Source organism: Kluyveromyces lactis (assembly GCF_000002515.2).
Source record: "Kluyveromyces lactis strain NRRL Y-1140 chromosome E complete sequence".
Lineage (NCBI taxonomy): Eukaryota > Fungi > Ascomycota > Saccharomycetes > Saccharomycetales > Saccharomycetaceae > Kluyveromyces > Kluyveromyces lactis.
Window position 1 is genome coordinate 782747 of NC_006041.1, and position 21190 is coordinate 803936.

At 38.7% G+C, this 21190-nt stretch overlaps 11 protein-coding genes across 11 annotated transcripts; 7 read left to right on the top strand and 4 right to left on the bottom strand.

The window, feature by feature from the left end:
- Positions 1–53: 53 nt before the first annotated feature.
- PUB1 (Pub1p) lies at positions 54–1481 on the top strand (the record flags this gene model as incomplete). The annotated part of the gene is made up of 1 exon (XM_454345.1): positions 54–1481. The coding sequence occupies one exon, from the start codon at positions 54–56 to the stop codon at positions 1479–1481; it is 1428 nt and encodes a 475-aa protein (XP_454345.1).
- A 763-nt stretch (positions 1482–2244) lies between these two features.
- On the top strand, positions 2245–4560 carry UBP1 (ubiquitin-specific protease UBP1; the record flags this gene model as incomplete). The annotated part of the gene is made up of 1 exon (XM_454346.1): positions 2245–4560. The coding sequence occupies one exon, from the start codon at positions 2245–2247 to the stop codon at positions 4558–4560; it is 2316 nt and encodes a 771-aa protein (XP_454346.1).
- A 144-nt stretch (positions 4561–4704) lies between these two features.
- EXP1 (Exp1p) lies at positions 4705–5136 on the bottom strand (the record flags this gene model as incomplete). The annotated part of the gene is made up of 1 exon (XM_454347.1): positions 4705–5136. The coding sequence occupies one exon, from the start codon at positions 5134–5136 to the stop codon at positions 4705–4707; it is 432 nt and encodes a 143-aa protein (XP_454347.1).
- Positions 5137–5549: 413 nt separating this feature from the next.
- Positions 5550–6122, top strand: YFH1 (ferroxidase; the record flags this gene model as incomplete). Its single annotated transcript, XM_454348.1, has 1 exon — positions 5550–6122. The coding sequence occupies one exon, from the start codon at positions 5550–5552 to the stop codon at positions 6120–6122; it is 573 nt and encodes a 190-aa protein (XP_454348.1).
- Positions 6123–6528: 406 nt separating this feature from the next.
- On the top strand, positions 6529–6759 carry PBI2 (Pbi2p; the record flags this gene model as incomplete). Its single annotated transcript, XM_454349.1, has 1 exon — positions 6529–6759. The coding sequence occupies one exon, from the start codon at positions 6529–6531 to the stop codon at positions 6757–6759; it is 231 nt and encodes a 76-aa protein (XP_454349.1).
- A 416-nt stretch (positions 6760–7175) lies between these two features.
- On the top strand, positions 7176–8261 carry CDC43 (protein geranylgeranyltransferase type I subunit CDC43; the record flags this gene model as incomplete). Its single annotated transcript, XM_454350.1, has 1 exon — positions 7176–8261. One exon carries the CDS (start codon positions 7176–7178, stop codon positions 8259–8261), a length of 1086 nt encoding a protein of 361 aa, XP_454350.1.
- Positions 8262–8410: 149 nt separating this feature from the next.
- HEM25 (Hem25p) lies at positions 8411–9295 on the bottom strand (the record flags this gene model as incomplete). Its single annotated transcript, XM_454351.1, has 1 exon — positions 8411–9295. One exon carries the CDS (start codon positions 9293–9295, stop codon positions 8411–8413), a length of 885 nt encoding a protein of 294 aa, XP_454351.1.
- A 234-nt stretch (positions 9296–9529) lies between these two features.
- On the bottom strand, positions 9530–10321 carry LYS5 (holo-[acyl-carrier-protein] synthase; the record flags this gene model as incomplete). The annotated part of the gene is made up of 1 exon (XM_454352.1): positions 9530–10321. One exon carries the CDS (start codon positions 10319–10321, stop codon positions 9530–9532), a length of 792 nt encoding a protein of 263 aa, XP_454352.1.
- Positions 10322–10540: 219 nt separating this feature from the next.
- On the top strand, positions 10541–11569 carry PEX14 (Pex14p; the record flags this gene model as incomplete). Its single annotated transcript, XM_454353.1, has 1 exon — positions 10541–11569. One exon carries the CDS (start codon positions 10541–10543, stop codon positions 11567–11569), a length of 1029 nt encoding a protein of 342 aa, XP_454353.1.
- Positions 11570–11869: 300 nt separating this feature from the next.
- NUT1 (Nut1p) lies at positions 11870–15073 on the top strand (the record flags this gene model as incomplete). Its single annotated transcript, XM_454354.1, has 1 exon — positions 11870–15073. One exon carries the CDS (start codon positions 11870–11872, stop codon positions 15071–15073), a length of 3204 nt encoding a protein of 1067 aa, XP_454354.1.
- Positions 15074–15114: 41 nt separating this feature from the next.
- Positions 15115–19584, bottom strand: INO80 (chromatin-remodeling ATPase INO80; the record flags this gene model as incomplete). The annotated part of the gene is made up of 1 exon (XM_454355.1): positions 15115–19584. One exon carries the CDS (start codon positions 19582–19584, stop codon positions 15115–15117), a length of 4470 nt encoding a protein of 1489 aa, XP_454355.1.
- Between the last annotated feature and the right edge of the window lie 1606 nt (positions 19585–21190).

Sequence of the window (21190 nt, forward strand, 5' to 3'; positions counted from 1 at the left end):
TATCAGAATAGAGTTTTTTTGTTTTACGTTAAATTTGCCAACATAGAATAGCAATGTCTGCTGAAGAATCACAACAAGCACAAACTGAGACTGCAGCACCAGTTCCGGTTCCAGCTCCAGCTGTCGAACAGGATCATTCCAATGAAGCTACTACAACCGTCGAAGAGAAATCACCTGGAGCTGCTACCACTGCTCCTGCTACTGAGGAGGCACCGGCATCTGAAAAGCCTGCTTCTCAGGATAACAACGGTGACGGGGAAAAACAACAAGAAGAAGGAGATGAGGAAGATGACTCTGCCGCGCCTGTTTTGGCTACTCAAGGTGGTAGAGAAAAGTCAGATAAAATCTTATACGTTGGTAACCTACCAAAGAGCATTGATGATGATCTATTGAAACAATATTTCCAAATTGGTGGGTCCATTTCCAGCGTTAAAATTATTCCAGATAAGAACAGTCAAGAGTGTAACTATGCGTTTGTTGAATATTTCGAACCACACGATGCTAACGTCGCATACCAAACTCTAAATGGTAAGGAAGTAGAAGGGAAGGTCCTTAAGATCAATTGGGCGTTCCAATCTCAACAGGTTAACAGCGATGAAACTTTCAATTTGTTCGTCGGTGATTTAAACGTCGATGTCGATGACGCCACTTTGGCCGGCACTTTTAAAGAGTTCCCATCCTTCATTCAAGCTCACGTGATGTGGGATATGCAATCTGGTAGATCTAGAGGGTACGGTTTTGTATCATTTGGTGAACAAGATCAAGCGCAAGTGGCTATGGAAACTAAACAAGGGTTCGAATTGAACGGCAGAGCCTTAAGAATCAACTGGGCTTCCAAACGTGAACCCCAACAAAGTCAACAAGGTCAAAGAAGATTCAATGGTCCTGCCAGTGGCCGTGGTGGATTCCGTAATAACAACAATCAGAACCAAAATCACCACAATCACAACGGTATCAACAGACATGCTGGTCCACCACCACATCACCAAATGCAATCTCACCTACCCCCACAATTGCAACAGCAACCCCCAATTGGAATTCCTCCAATTCATCAAGCTCCTTTGGTTCCTCCTCCAGTGGATCCAGAAGCCGTTGAAGATATGATGAGAAGAGCTCCTCCAAGAGTTACCACTGCGTACATCGGTAACATCCCACATTTCGCTCAAGAACACGACTTGATTCCATTACTACAAAACTTTGGTTTCATCATCGACTTCAAGCATTACCCAGAAAAGGGTTGTTGTTTCATCAAATATGATACTCATGAACAAGCTGCGTTGTGTATTGTGGCTCTAACAAATTTCCCATTCCAAGGAAGAAACTTGAGAACCGGTTGGGGTAAGGAAAAACCAACTTTCATTCGTCCACAACAACAAATGGGTCCAATTCCTGGTCAACTTCCACTAGAAGAACAACAGCAACAGTTTGAAAATGCCCCTCAGCAGCATGATCAACAGCAACCTCAGCAACAAGAGCAATGAGTTCATTAAAACAAAAAAAATATTAATTGTTCCAACACTAGACATTTTTCTTCCATCCGAAATTGTCTGATTCTACATGTGATGATGACCCATTATTAACTTCCTATATATAATGATATAAACCGTTATTATTTTTTTTGTCCCCTAGATTTCTAGATCTGTCCATCATGTCCATGCATTATTATTAGATATATAGAAATTATCGTTGCCTTATGATTCTTTAGTGTGTACAAAGAGGAACGGACCTTAACGCTTACTGTCAAGTAAATTAATCCAAGTAGTACATCCTCATCTTTCTTATATAGTTTTGTTGTTAACTCTCGTAATCTTCTTTACCAGTGAACCCAAACCCATAGGCCTATACATTACATACGTCTGTGGTTCTTAAACCAAAAAAATGAAAAAAAAAAAGTTCAAAAATGTAACGAATGAAAGCTATATAACTCTGAAATTATTATAGGTTTTGCCATTGATAGGAACATACATGCCTGGAAAAGTATCAATTTTGCTGTGATAATCTGATACTGTTATTGTCAATCTGATATTCAAAGTTATCATAATCTTTTTACTGGAAATATTTTCCAATAACTGAATAGCAATAGATATTTTAAAGATCATCAAAGAGTAGGATTGTTATACGGATTAAGCTTTTTACAAATACAAAAGTGTGAAGAGAACTAGGTTTATGAAAAACCATAATCAGTTATAAAGATCCTATCAATTAATCGCTAGTCGTTTCGTTCAATTATACATTATTGTTTGTATGCTAACCACGATTTTAGAGAAGTTAGGCTTTGAAGAAAAGAGAGTTTTAAAAGCGGTACTAATTGGATTAATTGCTTCGCTATACTTCCTGTACAAGAACGAATTTGATATCACAAGAGTGGCTGTTTCTGTTGTAAGTACCACGAAAGAAATTACACAAGCAGTAAGGGATAAAATAATGCTTGGTCGATGGGCTCCAAGAAATGCGGAGCAAGAGGAGACTATTGTCAGAAGAGGTGGTTATGTTGGAGGTTTAGTGAATGACGGTAACACATGCTTTATGAATTCAGTGCTCCAATGTTTGGCCTCGTCCAAAGAGTTGCATAAATTCATGGACACTATTATCCTAGATTCTAATGATGACAGTCAAAATACAATTGATGAGAATGGAGAAGAATCAGATTTGCCTAATGAGCAATCTACTGTTGAGAAGAAGCCTAAAGCAACAAAGAATAAGACATATGGAAAGAGGAAAAAGATCGCTGTACGTCAAGCAGACAACGAGCTCTTAAAAAACTCAACAGAACCTAATATGCATTTCACATTGGCTCTTCAGGATCTATTCTCAAAGTTGAATGCGAAACATTACCGTAACAGACCATGGTTTAAGACCAACAAACTTTTGAAAACTATGTCAAAAGCTCCAAATAGGAACATCATCCTAGGTTATGATCAAGAAGATGCTCAAGAGTTTTTCCAAACTATCCTTTCAGAGCTGGAGAAGAATGTTGAAAGCATATATGGAAAACCAGAAAAGGATCCAAAGCCAGTACCACAAGATGATTTGCCTGAAGATGCAATTGTTGGACAAGAACACCTCGGCGAGATTGGTGATGTCTATATCCCAACGGAACAGATCGACCCAAACTCCGTGCTTGCATCTGGTAGGAAATTCTATTCTCCATATAAAATTGTTACTCCCTTAGATGGTATCACTGCCGAAAGAATTGGATGTTTGCAATGTGGTGAGAATGGTGGGATAAGATATTCAGTCTTCTCAGGTCTATCTTTGAATTTACCCAGTGATAACATCGGTTCCCCAATCAAACTGTCACAACTTCTTGACGAGTGGTCGAAACCTGAGATCATCGAAGGAGTTGACTGTAATCGTTGTGCATTGAACGCTGTTTTGGAACATTTAGTAGAACAACTGAACACCATCCAATCACAGCCAGATGTCAATCAAAAACTAGTAACCTTGATGGAGGATAGGATCAATGAAGTTAAATCAGTGTTGTCAAAGCTTGCCATCGATGATGATGACTATAAGAGGATGCATACTGAGAACATGGTTCGCAAATCCTCAAAGTCAAAACAAATTTTGATTTCTAGACCTCCACCATTGTTATCTGTTCACATCAACCGGTCCGTTTTTGACCCTCGCACTTATATGATCAGGAAAAATAACTCAAGAGTTATATTCAAAAGCAAATTGAATCTATCACCTTGGTGTTGCAATTATGATAAGATTAATCTTGATGCACGTCTTCCGATGTCCAAGAAGCAAGAGAACTGGCACGAATCATCCGAAGATGACAATAATGGAACTGAATACTACAATAAGTTGCATCGCAGATTTGAAAAAGAATTTGAAGACAGCGATGAAGAGGAGGATGGAAGTGATAATGGTCAAGGAATGTTCAATGGATCTTCAAGAATGGTGGAAGAGCATGATGTTTTGAATGGTGAATTAAGTTCGGCATCGTTGTCATCATCCGAAGACGATATTGCTGAAGTCGAAGAGGTGGAGTTAGATGCCCTTGGAAATACAATCGTAAAAAAGACTGCCAAAAAACCATTATTAGGTGGCAATCAAGATGTGTCTATCTCCAGAGGAAACCTCGATATAGTAGATGCCGAAGGCAACTCTGAGCAAGAAGATGATCCTGAAGATGATGATGAGGATGAAGCTTATGAAGAAGACGAAGCTGAAGAAGACGAGGAAAACTCCGAAGAAGAATCAGATGACTCCTTGCCAACACCTCCGCTTCCTCCTACACAACCAATTGTGTCCAGCGTTCCTGCCGGGCCTTTGACATATGTTTTAAGATCTGTTATTGTACATTATGGTACTCATAACTATGGTCATTACATTGCATTTAGAAGGTTCCGTGGTTGCTGGTGGAGAATTAGTGACGAAAGTGTTTACATTGTCGACGAACAAGAAGTGCTTTCTACCCCCGGTGTTTTCATGTTGTTCTACGAGTACGATTATGATACAGAAACAGGGAAGATGAAAGACGATACTGAATACGAGAATGAATTCAACGTAGAGATTGAAGGTGAACCTGCTGTTGATCAAGTAACTCATTGAATTTTATTTTGCAATTTCACGCATCTAGTTACATAGATACATAAATATCACAAATCCCCTAATATAATAGCATGTTACAATCAGAGTTTTGGAGGAGTTTGAAACGCTGTACGTAAACCTCTTTACTTGTGAGAACAAAAAGGCTCACACAAGATTTTCCTGTGTCTCATTTTCTTTACCCAAATACTGGGCATACCTTGCAGCTTCCTCTTGTTGTTGCTCTCTTAAATCCTCCGCGATCAACTCATCAACATCATAATCAAATTCAGCTTCGTCCTCATTGTATTTACCAATGACACGCTTCTTCAACCCTGTTTTCCCATCGATTTCGAACTTCCGAGTCCCAAATCCCTCACCTTCTTGTGATGAACTAACTTTAAACTTCACAGGTGCATCCTCTTTCTTCAATTTTGCATATTTTGCAAGGGATCCAGCCTTTTCCGAATCTTTGGCATCACCACTGCGTCTGGTAGTCTTCTTGTCCACTGAATATGAACCAATTCCTCCAATTAGCGGTAGTAATACAACGAAAGCTACCACTAAAAGAAACACAATTAAATATACAAATGGGTTCATTGCGAAAGGCAGTACTGACGTCTAGTTGGCACTTTTCGTCAAGAAGTTGATATTATATCTTAAGAAACAGTTGTTTCCCTTTGTATGCATAGCCATTAGCCATATAGTGTGAGTGTCGGCTCATCGATCTTTTTTTTTCAATATAGATTGTGGAAATTAGATATAAACTTAAAAGACTTGAAGGACCTTTTCAGTTGAAGTAGGTTGAGAAATCACAGTTTAGGTACGTTATTCTCTATCACGTTGAGTTCAGCATACAACATATTGAGGTGCGAAAACTGAATCAGTCCTAGTTGCTATTAGCTTGAATTAGTAAATTTACCTTGAGGCTTGCGGGAACAGACAACGTTCAAAGGAATTATTCGGAGTATTGAATTGATACAGTAGGAAAGAAATTAGAAGATAAGGAATAAATGCTAGTGAAAAATAGCTCCAGGGTCATTAGAAGCGTCATTTCCAGACGTAGTATTGTTACCAAAGCGATACCTAGCATAGGTCTCGCAAGAACTGCACCAACTAGGGCTCCTGTGTTGTCAAAACTCGGGATTTTGAATCAACATAATCTACCCTTTGTTACAGTACAGCGGATGCATAACAGTATAGCAGCATCAACAGATGGGAAAACTATCCCAGAAGAGATTCTGGATATGCCTATCGAAGTGTATCACGAAATTTCTGATGAGTTTATGGATAGCTTACTGGATCAGCTCGAAATTCTCTGTGATTATCATCCAGAAGTCGTGCAGGATGTTGAGATGTCACAAGGTGTGATGAGTATAGAAGTTCCTTCCGTTGGTACATATGTAATCAACAAGCAGCCCCCAAATAAACAAATATGGTTGGCTTCTCCGGTGTCTGGGCCCAACCGATTCGATTACTATCAAAAGGAGTGGGTTTCGTTGAGAGACGGTACGAAGTTACTGGATATCCTAAACAAAGAGCTCAGTGACCGACTAGAAGGCGACGAAATTGACCTACATTACTGAACGATGTAAATATGATCTTGCTGCTCACAAACTGCCTTACAACTATGGCATGTCCGCAGTTCACCGTTAAGGACCCAATTTCGCAGAAACAATTCAGAGATCACAATCAACCAATTTTACTCTTATTTATGTATATACTTTTGTTTGTTTCATTTATTTATACCTATAACGTCCAAAATATACCTTACTGACGCGATTGCACTTACACAGTCCCTGACTTCTTTTGTTCTTTATAGTCTATACTTTGTTGCTATATAAATGAAATCTGTTTGACTCAGTAACTTTCTCTTCTATAAATGAAATCTGTTTGACTCAGTAACTTTCTCTTCTATAAACCACATTTGATAGTCTCGGTAAAGAAGGGGTCATTCTGAGCCAGAAGCAAACAACCCCAATCATAACAATCATGACATTCAAATCGTTCATTATCACATTCAAAGACAGCGTTCCAGAAGCCGACGCTTCAAAGATCAAAAACTCCATTTCTTCTCTGGGTGGTACTATTGTCCATGACTATTCCTTAATTAAGGGATTTGCTGTCAAGTTGCCAGAGTCTCTAAAGATTGATAAATTGAAGGATTTGCACGGTGATGCTTTCGAAACTATCGAGGAAGATAAAGAGGTCAAAGCTTTATAAGCAGGGGATCATATTGAGAACGTCCGAGTCATACATGATGGTTGTTCCTTTTTTGTCCCTTTACTCAAGATCTTTGATCACTCGAAATATCGGGCAGGGCCCTTTATTCGCAAGAACAACTTTTAGATTATTACAACAAGAATAGAAAACCGGTACTGTCGAATGTCAATTAGATAACGTCTATATATTTGCATTCATATCTGTAATCTTATAACCACTTCTGGTATTCATATCAACGTCCTCTTCTACGGGATATCTCTTTTCATCTAACTGTGCTTATGTTCACCTTTTCTATTATAATGGAAAATGATATCTAAGAACATATTAAGTGCGAATCTCCAGTTAGAAAGATCGATTAAGACGGAGGATAAGACAACCAAATAGGGAATTAGAGGTGAACGGATGCTATATTTCGGATGCAAGGAGTGATGGATGATAAAAATGTGGCAAAACACATAAAATTTTGTCAAAGACATTTGCAATTGTTGCCGTCTCATCGCCTGGATATAGATCCCAATAGGTTAGCCATTGCGTTCTATTCGTTGACAGCGATTGAGCTATTGGGCAAGCCAGTGCGCAAGGACTTCCAATACAGTTTGGATTGGATTAGATCGTGCTATATTGAACTTGCTGATTACTCTGGCTTTGCCATCCCGTCTTTTAGACACGCTAAGCAATTGACTACTATAAATTTACCAAATACATTATTTGGACTAATATGTCTTATGTTGTTGGGGGATCACGAATTCTTTGATGAGAAGTTGAACCGTGATACGTTGGGCAAATTCATCTCATCTTGTCAGTTACCTGATGGGTCATTTACCTCTTTTCTGGATAATGCTGGATATCCATCGAAGTTCGATTCCCATGATCTGAGGTTCTGTTATATTGCAGTATCGATCCTATATCTTATCGGATGTCGATCAGAATCGGATTTCTCTCGGTATATTAACGTTTCTAAGCTGCTACAATATATCATGTCACGTCAGTGCACAATGGGGGGATTTGGTGACTGGAACGAGCCACACGGTGGATACACATCATGCGCGTTATCTGCTCTATCTCTACTAAATCAACTACAAAACATTCCTGCCTCGTTTAGGCAGGATACTCTTCATTGGTTGGTGAACAGACAGGTTTCTGCTATTGGTGTCTTTGTTGAACAGGATTTAAACGACGATTACGATCCGGATGACTCAGGTGGGTTTAACGGGAGAGAAAATAAACTTGCGGATACGTGCTACGCGTTTTGGTGTTTAAATTCTTTAAGAATCTTAGAGCCCCAACGTTGGAGTCAGCTTATTGATGTTCCACTGATACGAGATTATTTACTGAATCAAACTCAGAATAAGATGGTGGGTGGATTTGCCAAGAATGATCAAGATGACCCTGATATATATCATAGCATGATGGGAATATCCGCTCTAAAATTGATAGATGATGAGATAAATGGGGTGCTCTGTATCCCGAAACTAATAATGGATAACTTCAACCTGCGTTGAGTTATTGAATTTGTAACTTTTAGTATGTATCTGTACATATTTATTAGCATTAACCCATTGGAGAAGAAAGAATACAGTGGCTAATTCAAGCTTCTATTTACAGGTTTCTTCTTATTTCTTTCCAACTAGGTGTTATTGTGCTCATTTGTTTATACGAACTTCTTGACGATCTCTTCATAAATACCCCAAGCGATTCCTGCACTAAATGCTTTTCTTGTAAGTCTAAGGCTGATACCGGCGAAAAGGTTCCTGACGCTCTCCTTCGTTGCAATATGCCAAAAAGTTGATGTAAAACTGTGAAATTTAGCTGGTTCCAATTGCATTCTTGTTTTCACAGTATCGAAGGGAGCTGTTATAGAAGTTGCTATCACTGCAGCAGAAAAAGCACTTGACCCATTTATTAACGTCGAGGCATAAGTCGAGTATCTATTATCTGAGTTGAGTTTTACAACATTGCTAGGCAACAGTGTAGGAACCAAAACCTTCATCCGATCGTAAAATAACATGTATAACCCTGCATATGGAGCATCTCTTAGGGCAGTAGCTCCAAAACCTCTAAAGAACCCACGTAACCCTTCGGTTCGGAAAATATGTGATGTGGCATATCTTAATGATGTATACTGATACAACGTCGACTCATACCGCACTTTAATAACGGTGATAGGCATTGTAATCAAGCCAGTCAAAGCTCTGGTTACCGCACCAGAAAACATGTTCTCATACATGTTTAACTGCGGTAAATAACTACTCCCCGTGCTGCCGGTATTCTTCCCTTTGCTAATCGCTTGTCTTATACTATTTAACATTGTCAAATACATCGCACTACCAACAGAAGTTCGTATACAAGACGGCAATGCACCTCTCCATAGCTGAGACGGGGTCTCGATGCTTTTCAAGGTTTTCCATAGTGTACTTGTCTTATCCTGTTGAAGTCTGGTCTTTAGCAAGTCAAATGGCTGAAGGATAATCGCTGACACTAACCCTCCAGAAAACCCTCCAATTAAATGGGTAGTGGCCCTTCGTTGCTCAGACATATGTTAACCTCAAACGAAACAGTTTGTATGAAATCCTAAACAGTCTTAATACCGGATAGTGAACCCACATACCACTTCTTACAATCAAAGCTACCCTCTGCCCCTGCAAATTTACATACATTAACTATTAATCACAAAATTTCAAATTGAGGTTGAATCTTTGCCCTTTTGCTCTATATTTGAGGGTTCATCTGTTTAAGAAAAACGGAAAGCATGCAACTCCATAGCGTGTATTTATTGGTGTGGGTGATCATCTTGCCGTAATGACAAGTATTCAATCAACTGTTTTGTATCCACACTTTCCGCATTGTAAGAATCAAAAGGTGTCTGTGGCAGAAGGAAAGTCGAAGTAGTAACAATTTCATGTTTATTGATCCATCTGGAAATGAACATTATGTGTCTCCCGTTGATCTTTTTCTCTACAGATCGCACCTCAAGTTCCTGTAACGGTTCTGGGATTTCACCGATATCGATCGCTTTTATATTAGTGTTCAGTCCTGTGCCAATAAGTTTCATGTACGACTCTTTCATAGACCAGTATAGAGTGAAAAGCTCATCGCGATGCGATGAGCTTTCCTTTAGAGTTTTAAACTCTTGGTCTGTAAATATATCTTGAAAAGTATCAAGATATTCAGCATCCCAATGGTTGCAATCAATTGTGCTGGCAATATCTATTCCCACTTCGGTTTCTTGAACCGCCATGACACATGACTGCTCTCCATTTGACATACTAAATTCGATGCCGTTATGGCCCAGTAGCATTGGCTTACCGAACGGTCCATTACCGAATATCAAGTGGTTAAAGTTTTCACCTGTTACTATGCTGCATCCGTACAGCTGTAGCAATCGGTTTGTCAAAGCCATCCGTTGCAGTTTATCTGACCGTTTCCGAAGTACCTTATCTTGCGCTTCAAACGGCAGTAGCCTCATCGCCATTTCAAAGTTAAAAGAATCTTTCAAATATCCATCTTCGAAATCACATATAAAAATATGTGACATATGTTGATCATGTTTATCCCCTGGCATAATTTAGGAGGTGATACTGGGGTTGATAGCCTTCTTAGCGCCTCAATCTTATGATGATTCACCGGTTCTTTTCCATATTCTGTGTTTATCTTAAGTATAGAAAAGATGAAATTTGATCGATAAGGCAATTCAATCATTAAGGAAACTTTTATATAATTGAGACAAAGCGAAAGGAGCAAGCCGGGTTCGTTTGTTTTCGTGCTGCCTGAGTATACCATCATGTCTGGAGAGATTCCTCAAGATAGACGGGAGCTATACGATTCCGCTATTTCCTTCTTAAAGGATCCTAATGTCGTCTCGGCTCCTTTAACTCAAAAGATTGAGTTTTTGCAAGGGAAAGGGTTGACGCAAGATGAGATTCAGCTTGCTTTGAAAGATGCCACTGGTGGCTCCAAAGATGAATCTAAACCAGTGGTTAATTCAGACAATACAGTGTCCAGGGAATCCAGTAATAGCCACTTCCATTACGAAGCGGTGCCACCGGCTATTCCAAACCGTGATTGGAAGGATTATTTCATAATGGCCACGGCCAGTGTTGGTTTATTCTACGGTGTATACCAACTTACAAAGAGGTACATTGTACCACAGTTGCTCCCAGAACCTAAATCGAAGTTGGAGAAGGACAAGGAATTGATTTTGGAGCAATTCGATAAAGTCGAAAAGCTATTATCACAAATAGAACAAGAACATGAAGAGTTTAAGACAAAGGAGGAGAACAAACTAGAAGAGTTAGATAGGACCATCATTCAATTGCAATCCACTTTAGATGACACCACTAAATTGAAACAACATATGGAAAGTGAATTCAGTTCCATTAAAACTGAATTCAACAACATGCAAAATTCCATTGATTCGTTCACTAAGAAGGCAGGCAATGAAAAAGAATTAGAAAAAGTTCAAGAAGAACTTCAGTCTCTCAAGAGTTTGATCAAATCCAGTTTCAATCCAGCCTCTGCCATGAACAACGGTAACACTGGTGGGAACAGTTTGATCTCACCGAATAGCACCGGAATGATCCCTGGAGCCGACTCTATTCCATCGGCTGCCGATATATTAGCGAACATGGACCTGCAAAAGAAGTCAGCATCACCACCAGCTGGTTCGCTAACTAATGGCACTGATACTAAAGCCGTACCTGCTTGGAAGAAGGCAAGAGAAGAGAATGGATCGAAATCTGCAACTCCGACTTCCTCAATACCTGAATGGCAAAAGACCATGAACACTGGTAACAGTTACGAATCCAATTGAGGTGGCTCAAAATTTAATGTCTGATCACATTCAGGAGCAGCTGAGCACTATCGAGCTCAGCTTGATGACTCTCTATATGATTTTTGTATGAGTACCATATATGTATGTAAGGCCGATTAATTCCGGGTAATGATGTCTTTCTATTCATTTTCTATGGTTCTGCATGATTTCAAAATCATCATTCCAAGCAGAAATAAATCTTAAAATCCACAGGTACTACAATTCCTATTACTATTGAAACGAGAAATAATTTCCTTAGAGGGGCTGCGAAGCTAACTTAACACATATCACTGGATCTCAATGGAATCTGTGAGTCAATTGGTAAGTAATTGTGCCAGTAGAGGTATTCCTGCGCAACAATTTCTCAACTTTTATCATGAACTTATCAATGAAAAATACGGTGCTAGCCTAAATGCCGGTAACGAAGAGCGTGAGTCGGAGTCCAGAAAGCAGGTGTTTGAGGATGTCTCTCGAGAACTTGTCCAAGCGTTTCATTCTAGTGAAGATGCTATACTTTTAGCGGAGTATATGGTACATTTATTATTCATAAATTATGATACATATTTGAGTTCGGCGCTCTTACCACAGGTTTACTCGATCCAATCGGAGACTCTTTTAATGCATTTCCATAGTCTTGCAGCATCTTTCATTGGAAAACTAGAAGACAAGTTGATCAAAGAACAAATGAGGCAAGATTTATCTACATTCATCTTATCATCATGTCTTCAGTGCGACATGAGTACTTTCAATAACCAGCTCTTTATCTCTATTGTCAAGTATTTGCAGGCACTCTTGACTTTGATAGATGATAGTATTGACATCGAAATGGACAAAGATAATTTAAAGCTAGCTGTAACTTCTTTGTTAACAAGGACTACTAAATTGAATAGAATCTTAGGGAAGCGTATTGGACGAGAATTTGAGACAAAATTAAACCTTTCACTGAGTGCAAAGCTCGCTATGGTGAATTCACCTCAAATATTCTCTCCTTCAAGTGGTGCTACCCGCTTTGCAGGAACTCCTGGCTCTACCAAGCCGATGGATCTCGCCCTTTCTGCTACATCTTCAACCTCCAATAAGATACAAGATTTGAAACTGATACGATTTTACAAAAACTTATGGCTCAACAATAAGATTCATCATTTCAACACTTCAGATTCTCAATTGCTCGAGAAATTCAGCTCAATAAATTCTCGGTTGTCGTCTTCCCTAGCGGAAGAGCACTTGATTCAAGAGCAAATCACTGATCTAATTGAAACCACATATACGTCATTCGCTCAGTTGGTTAATAATAAATTATATCATCAAACCAACACAAATTTCAACCTTCTTGAAAGAAAATACGTTCATTTCATTACAAAAAGATTACCATTGATTATCAAAGACTTCTTACCACAAAATCCATCGGTAATTGTCAACTCACTACAAAACATCGATGAAAAGGTTAAAAAAGCTATTAAATCTTATTATTCGAATAAAAATGATTCCCCTGAGAGAAATGAGGACTTATTTGATGATTATTCCGGGAACAATTTTGATATTAGACATGATTTCTTGAAAAATCTGATAATGTTGAATCTAAGGCCGCCCAGTGTATTGAACGAGTTCTTGCGAGAAGATCAAATGGTGGATGTCAAAACATTGAAAACGGATGACTCGTTGGTCATTGTGAACTCACAGGGCGTGCAAGAAAAAGTGAGCGACGTCCAAGAAGCTTTAAAGTCACTAATCGCAGATTTGGACATAGAAAACCAATACGTTGCAAATGGCAATAACTACCGTTTCTCTCCAGATAACGCACTCCTGAAGCTTCTTATGTCATTCGACACTATAGCACCCACCAAGCAGGTTGAAATCGCAAACGCCTTTCTTCAGATACTACAAAAGGCTACAGACACCTCGGACTTAAAAACACTAGGAAAAGTTCTTTGGATACTAACGTCAAATGTGGGACATTCTACCACTTCAATGCTCTGCTGCATCTCGCCAGGTCCATTTATCAATGCAGTAGTTAAGTTCCTAGAAAAGCAACAAAGGAATTCCACAGTATCGAGCTCTGATGAACCAGATTTTGATTCTCTTCATAGTTATGTCACATATGGGATGGCTCTATCATTTGTTGTTTTTCTGAAGACTACATATGACTTTGATATTGAACCTTTTATTCAAAATTTCGAAGAATCATACACTTTGAAGTTCCTTTCTTCAATTGAAGACATTTCGGATATCTTTGTGTTACAGAATGAATCGGCAGAAGGATCCAAATTATATCTTCAAAACTGGTTACGAGACCTTTTCATTAATGGATCAATCAGTGACTCTCAAATGAAGAACACCAATGTTAAAGATCTCATCAATCTTATTCCATTTATCTTTAAACAAAGCGTAATTGCTGTCCAGGCAGGTGTTGTGTCAAATATTCTGAATTTGACTAGCGGCTTTGAATATTTCTTACAACCGTTCCTTATGCCAGGATTGATAAAAATTATGTTCTGGTTAGAGTACTATCTACATTCTTTGAAAAATAATAATCCGCCTTCTCAGATATTGAGTTCCTGTTGGGAGCTTATCAACATATTGATATGTCCGCCTTCATTAGACGATGATGCAAAAGGTTTGCATTTCATGATCTTGAAACTTAATTGCGTCAGACTGCTCAACGTTTTGTACTTATTCAGGAATGATGAAAGTAACTCCAGTCAGTATGGTGTATACGCAGCACATGAGTCGATTGATCCTAAGTTGGAGGCAGTGATATCCAAGTTGGAATACATTGCCTCAATTTCTAACATTTATGACGTTGACACTAAATGCTATGAAACCACAAAAGAAGTATACTCGCATGGTACTCTGTTCTCCAATAAAATACCAGTTACTAATGAACACCCCATTGATATTATAATGACGAACCAACTTAATTCATTTTGGAATCTACACAGTAGTACGTACTATAACTATGATTATCTGCTGGAGTTGATAAAACTTATTACGCCGGAGAAGTTTTTAGTGGATTCGATAAGAACATTGACCTATAAGGTGGCAGCATATGGTATTCCTGGTGTTCAAGGGAAACTAAACACATCAGCTATTGAACAGGTAGCAAACTTCCTCGCTTACTTCATGATTTTGCATGATGTTCAAACGGAAGAACAAAGACTTGCCCTTCTTAATTACATAGAATCTGGTGTCATTGTCTCAAAGGAAACTGAAACTAAACAAGAACCAGAAACTAAGTTAGATGATGACTTTGACATGTTGTTCGGTGAACCGTTCAACAATACCTTGGATGAAACGTCCTTAGTGTTTTCGCAAAACGAGCAACCAAAGTCCTACAGCTCATCAGTCTTTCCTGTGTTGCATGACACTTTTGGTGTGGTAATAGCAGAAATGAAAAAGAGATATGATACTAGTAAAAACAATGGACTCCTCTCCGAAGCAGCGTATGAAAATGCAACGACATTTATAAGAAAATATGTAGAGAATTTGAAAAATTCGGTTGTATAAGTATTAAAGTAACTGAAAATAGTATTATATAGTACAATTTTTCATGCAGATTCTGAGTGCTCTTTTTCAACCTCTATTATTTTCTGTTTGTTTTCTTTTGCTTTACCTTCCATCACAACTTGTTGAACGTGTTCCTTCTGTTTTGCTCTATCTCTCATCCGCTCCTCAATTGTGCCGCGAATTAGTAACCTGTACACAGTGACTTGTCTGGTTTGACCCAATCTATGAGCACGATCCATGGCTTGGGAGTCGATAGTTGGATTCCAGTCTGAATCATAAAAGATGACCGTGTCGGCAGCTGTAAGATTGATACCTAAACCACCAGCTCTTGTACTTAACAAAAAGATAAAAATGTCAGGTTTAGTTTGCCAATCGTGAACTAAATCACGTCGATCATCCAACTTCGAAGAACCATCCAATCTAATATGAGTATATTGTCTGTAAGTCAAATATTCTTCCATGAGATCCATCATTTTCGTCATCTGGAAGTAAATTAGCACACGATGATCTTCTTCCTTTAACTTCACAAGCAATTCATCTAGTTTCTTTAATTTCGCTGATTCTGTTATGAATCTATCCATCGATGGCATTTCGATATAGGATGTAAACGAATTGTTGAAAGCTTTTGGAGCCATTTCGGTCACAGGCAGTTCTTCTATTGGTATACCTTTTTCAACTATTAACTTATGCTGCACGGAAGATGGGATTGAGCTCAAAGCGGAAGATATACTAGGATTAAACATCTCGTACTGTTTCTTCTGCACGAAGTTGTTTGATGCAAGTACATCAATATTGATTGGTGGTGCAGATGCAGCGGGATGATAGGCCGGCGAAATAGAATTGAAATATTCGTTTTCATAAACTGATGATGGTATCTCCAAAAGGTTCTTAAGAACGGAGCCTGAAGTCGAGTTCTTCAAAAGATGTAGATATTTTAATTTGTCATTAATCAACAGGTTTGAGGAGAATATCTTTTCTCCTTCGTCATAAGCAATTGAATATTTTGCCGTATTGAAATACCCATCATTTTGTAGATCAATCGCCCTATTGATAACATTTTGTTCTAAGAGAGTCGCAAACTTGTTCGGAGAAGTGTCAGTAAGTTTTGACAAGATGAAGCACAATTGAAAAGAATTTGCTGGGTGGAATATGTTCATAGTATGATACAAAAGCTTTGCTCTGACATCAACATCATTATTATAGTTCGGAACAACGAGTTCGTCATATATTAGTCGTGGAAGGTTATAATTTATTAGATTCTTGGCCGAATAATTTACTTCAACAAAGTCACCCTCACGAGATAGTGATGCGCTTTCACCAAATGAAACAAAAGAGAATGGAGACATAACATCAGCTCTTTCGAATAAGTCAGGGTGGTTACAAACTTTTCTGAACTCCATGACAAGATTTACCAATTTCTGATCCGAAGTAACATCATCATTACCGGCAGCATTCTCGATGGCATCATATCCTCCAGATACTTGAGATTTCAAAACTTGATACAGCTTCGCTTGTCTAAAGGTTAAATCACATAGGACATCAATTTCAATCTTATCACCAAGTTCGGATTGAACATTCTTCTTGATACGTCTTAACATGAAAGGCTTCAAAACCATGTGCAAACGACGAAGCTGTTCTTGATTAAGCTCTGTATTAGATTCAGCATGTGATTCGATATCTTTTGAGAACCAATCGCTGAACTCATCATGAGAATCGAATAACGATGGCATAATGAAATGTAGTAGAGCCCATAATTCTTGCATGTTGTTCTGGATTGGAGTACCAGTCAATAACAAGCGATTACGACAGTGGAAACTCAAGAGAGTTTTCCATCGAGATGATTGCGATGATTTGATTGCCTGAGCTTCATCCAAAATCATGTATTGCCATTTCATCTTCTGTAGATAGCTTGCATCTGAAACAACCATCTGGTATGAAGTTACCATAACATGGAATGGGGCGTCTCTGCCATATCTTAAATGCTTCCTATCCCAGAACTTTCTAAGTGTTTTACGGTCATTAGCATTACCCCAGTATGGTAAAATCTTAAACTGCGGAACAAACCTACTAATTTCGTTAACCCAATTGTGCAAGGTGGAAGCAGGTGTGACAACAATGAAAGGACCCCAGATATTATAGCGATCTGCTAAATGAGCGAGGACGGAGATAGATTGAACAGTTTTTCCTAAACCCATCTCATCTGCTAGGATACCATTGATACCTTGATCGTATAGATTTGCTAACCAGTTTAAACCTTTGAGTTGGTATTCCTTTAAGGTACAAGCTAACATCTTTGGTTGATCAATAGTAATTTCCCCTAAGGAAGTTGGATTTTGGAAGTTCAATTCACCATCTTCTTCGTCCTCTTCGTCGAATTTCCTTGCTTTATCCTGAGTTTCCTTCAAAGCGTTGGAAGCATTTTGAGCAGCCATCAATCTAAGTTTTTCATCATCTTCAGTTGCGAAGTCAATAGATTCTACATTTGTCTTAGAGGCAGCAGTCTTAGTAAGGTCTACTACCTTATTCTTGTTATTCGACATAGATGTCAGTGAATCATCAGTCATCGTACCTTCCAATTCGTTAGTTTTAATCTTACTACCAATGAAATGGGAGTACAACTCAGTTTGAGTTAACAAGAAATTCAACTTCTTTGCAGCTCTTAAATTTTCTCTTTGTTCTTCTTCCTTCTTTGCTTGTTCAATAGCTTCTTTTTCAGCCTTCTTCTTCATTTCTCTTTCTTCACGTTCATTCTTCTTCCAGAAACTAGACATCTCTCTTATACCTCTACGAGCCCTAGTTTGGAAATCTTTAACTTGTCTGAAATTTCTCATTTGCCATCTTCTTGCTTCCTTGGCACATAGTGAAGAAGTTTTCCTGAAATTCTGACCTCTTATTGACTGAATTTGTTGTAACTGTCTTGATATCCTACCAGAATCTCTTCTAGCCATGTCTTTCCATATGGTAATATAGGTTTGATCGTAATGCCTTTGGATAGCACGAGCCTCTTTCAACGTGATCTTCATACCATAAGTAGGTAAGTCGTGTTCCACTCTTCTAACTTGTTGTGGAGGTGGAGGAGGAGGAGGAGCAAGTTTCCGTTTCTTTGCTTCCTCTTCTGCCTTTATCAGAGCCTCTTCGGCCTTCCTCTTACGTTCTTCTTCAGCAAGGTGTCTCTTGTACTTACGAATATGCAATTGTTTTAGGGTGATCTTGATCTCTAACTGTGATTCAGGAGAATAGGATATAACTTTACAGTTGGTAAATTTTCTCTTCATAGCCTTTGCAACTGAGCTCTTGATTGCCATTTTTCGTAATTCCTTTTGGATAGCAGGCATTGGTGAATCAATGTTAACTTTCTTATTAACTTTAACCTTGCTGATGGCAGAATAAGATGGTGCGAAATCATCATCTCCATCATCCTCTGGTGCTCCAAGATCGTCAATATCGTCTTCTACTTCGGCTTCATCATTTTCATCCTCAGCTTCTTCGTCAACATTTTCGTCATCAGCTTCTTCTTGTTCATCGTTTGGATTGTCATCAGATCCGATAGCAGAGTCATCAGCGTCAAGCACTGAATCATGATCCATATCTTCATTCCCCTCTGTGACGCCGTTTACGTTTTCTTTTTCTCTGGCAGAATCTGGAGTCAATGGAGATGATTTGGTTGGTTTATTAGATTTATTACGAGATAATAATGACGTTGAAGAAACAGGTCTTTTCCTTGGTGCATTCTCGGAATCATTGATCGATTCATCCACGATATCTTTATCTAAATCAGCGGCAGATCCGCTGGCATCTTTTTCTGTATGTATATCGTCTTCTTCCTCCGCATCAACATCCTTGGACACATTACTGACCAGTATTTTTTTAGGCCTAGATCTTCTTTTCGGCGTGGTACCACCGTTCTCTATGTTTTCATTTCCATTTTCATCACCATCAGTTGCATTTCGGCTCCTGACGGTTTTGGAAAGATTGGAGGGCCTTTTGACCCTGCGATTACCTCCAGCACCCCTTCTTCTACCGTTAGTGGCCGGAGATTTGGTTGGACTTTTACCGCTAGTCTTAATGCCGTTAATTGCTGGTGATTTCTTAGAATTTGCTGTAGTCTCTGAATCCTGTATTTGTTCCGTATCAGAGGATACTACTGAATTGGCATCAGCACCAGATGGAATTGAAGGTTCTTGCTTTATAATTTGAATTGATTCCTTCAATTCTGCTATTATCGCGTCCTTCTGTTCTTTAAACTTCTGGTACTCAACCCATTCCTTATGAGTTTTATCCATATTAACAAGTAGTCTTTCACAGTTGTCCTTTGTTAGTTCTTTCCCTTGTTGATTCCATTCGTTTATTAACTCGAATTCTTGATATGAAAGGAACTTCCAATTCTGATAATCCATCTCACGATCATCCCGTTCACAGATCTTGGACATTTTCAAATACCATCGTCCCATAAAATCAGTTCGTTTTGAACTGTCGTTCTCTTCACGGTTCAATAACTTTTCGAGAGACATTCATCCAATGGTATTGTAATCTTTAATGTGTATTTAAAAGAAGCCGCCACTCACAACAAACGAGCCTTTATCTCTAATAAAAGATTGCGTTTCACACAAGATCGGTTCTTTCTTTCGTTTCGTTTCACGTATTCAAGAAAGACGCGTCCTTTAACAATTGGCACAATCAAAACGGGAACCCACTTTTAACCAAAACTTTTCTTTGCGTCTTGCTTCCGTATCTCTCTCTCTATCTCTTGCGATACAGTTTTCTTCACTTCTCCTTTCGACAGATATATATATACCCGTGTGTTTTGTGCACTGCGTATAATATTTCAATATACCAGATCGTTTCACAAGAGAGAAATTTCAAGCTGATTTACATATAATATACGGTCTATAGAATTAGTCTGATTAACAAGTATTAGAGTAAGGAACAAAGACCAGTAACACTCCTCATCCTTTTCTTGAAAGAGAAAAAAATTTCTTTGAAAGTTGATCACAAGGATTACAAAACAAACGAAACTCCTTTTTTCTTTCACCAAGTAAACTGTACCCAATTGGTATTGGGCAACTTTCACTGTTTGTCGATTTGAAAAATAGCTAATTTTAATAAAGAAAGAGGCAGACAAGGGACAGACAGACAGGAATCGTTGAGACAACTAGATCTAAACATTTTGCAGTTAAGTATGAATACGAGAATAAGTGAGTCTGGAACTTGAGAATTAAGCAAATTAGACACACTGCTCCGGCTGTTTTATATGTGAATGTTGTCACATCCTATAATATGTTACATTAGTTGATCTTGGTAATCATCAGTAAAGGTTTGGCGATATCATTATACACGAACTTGAATTTCTTTTGCACCATGGTACATGGTGCTGTGAGATTGTATAGCATATTTACATTGAGGTGGGACTACGATCCAATCACTTGTTGGTGCATGTCATAGCGTCCCTATCTACTATTTGGAACTAGTGACCCTATCTTGGTGTCTCATTATGTTCCTCCATCAGCATTTGAAGTTTTTAAGTGAAATGTTAGCTTTGGAGATAGCCATTTTTTAGAGCTGCCCAAATCATTTTGGACAGCTCTCTCCCGAAAAAAAAATAACCGAGCAACACTTCGCAGTCATGTGACTGTGAATTGTATTCTGCTTTACCCGGATATCCTTGCCACCACATCGTCCCTCGTCGACACTCAGCTCCCAAACTTTTGCGGTTCAAAGCAATACCAGAAGGCATCGTAGGGAATTTCTTTCCGTTCTTGATGGCTTTTCCTTAGCTCCACCTGTACACTCTTCTCTCAACACTCGGCAAAACCTATCGGAAAAACTGCAAATCCAACAACCATTTTTTTTTTTTTTACCAATAGCATTTGTCTGAAAGAGAATAGCTTGCAAAACAATTGAAAAGGAAAAACGTCATTCGGGAAGGGGGAAGCGATGTTCGAAAACCGATAGTATATACACACCAATCTATTATGAGATTATCTGGAGAAACCAAGTTATACTATCAGTACAGTGATGAATATTACCACTTCAGCTGAAACTTAGTGAGACAAGTGATCTCCAGAATTTTTTTTATCTCCTCAGACATTTGTGTGCCCATTTCCGTTCTTCCTGTCG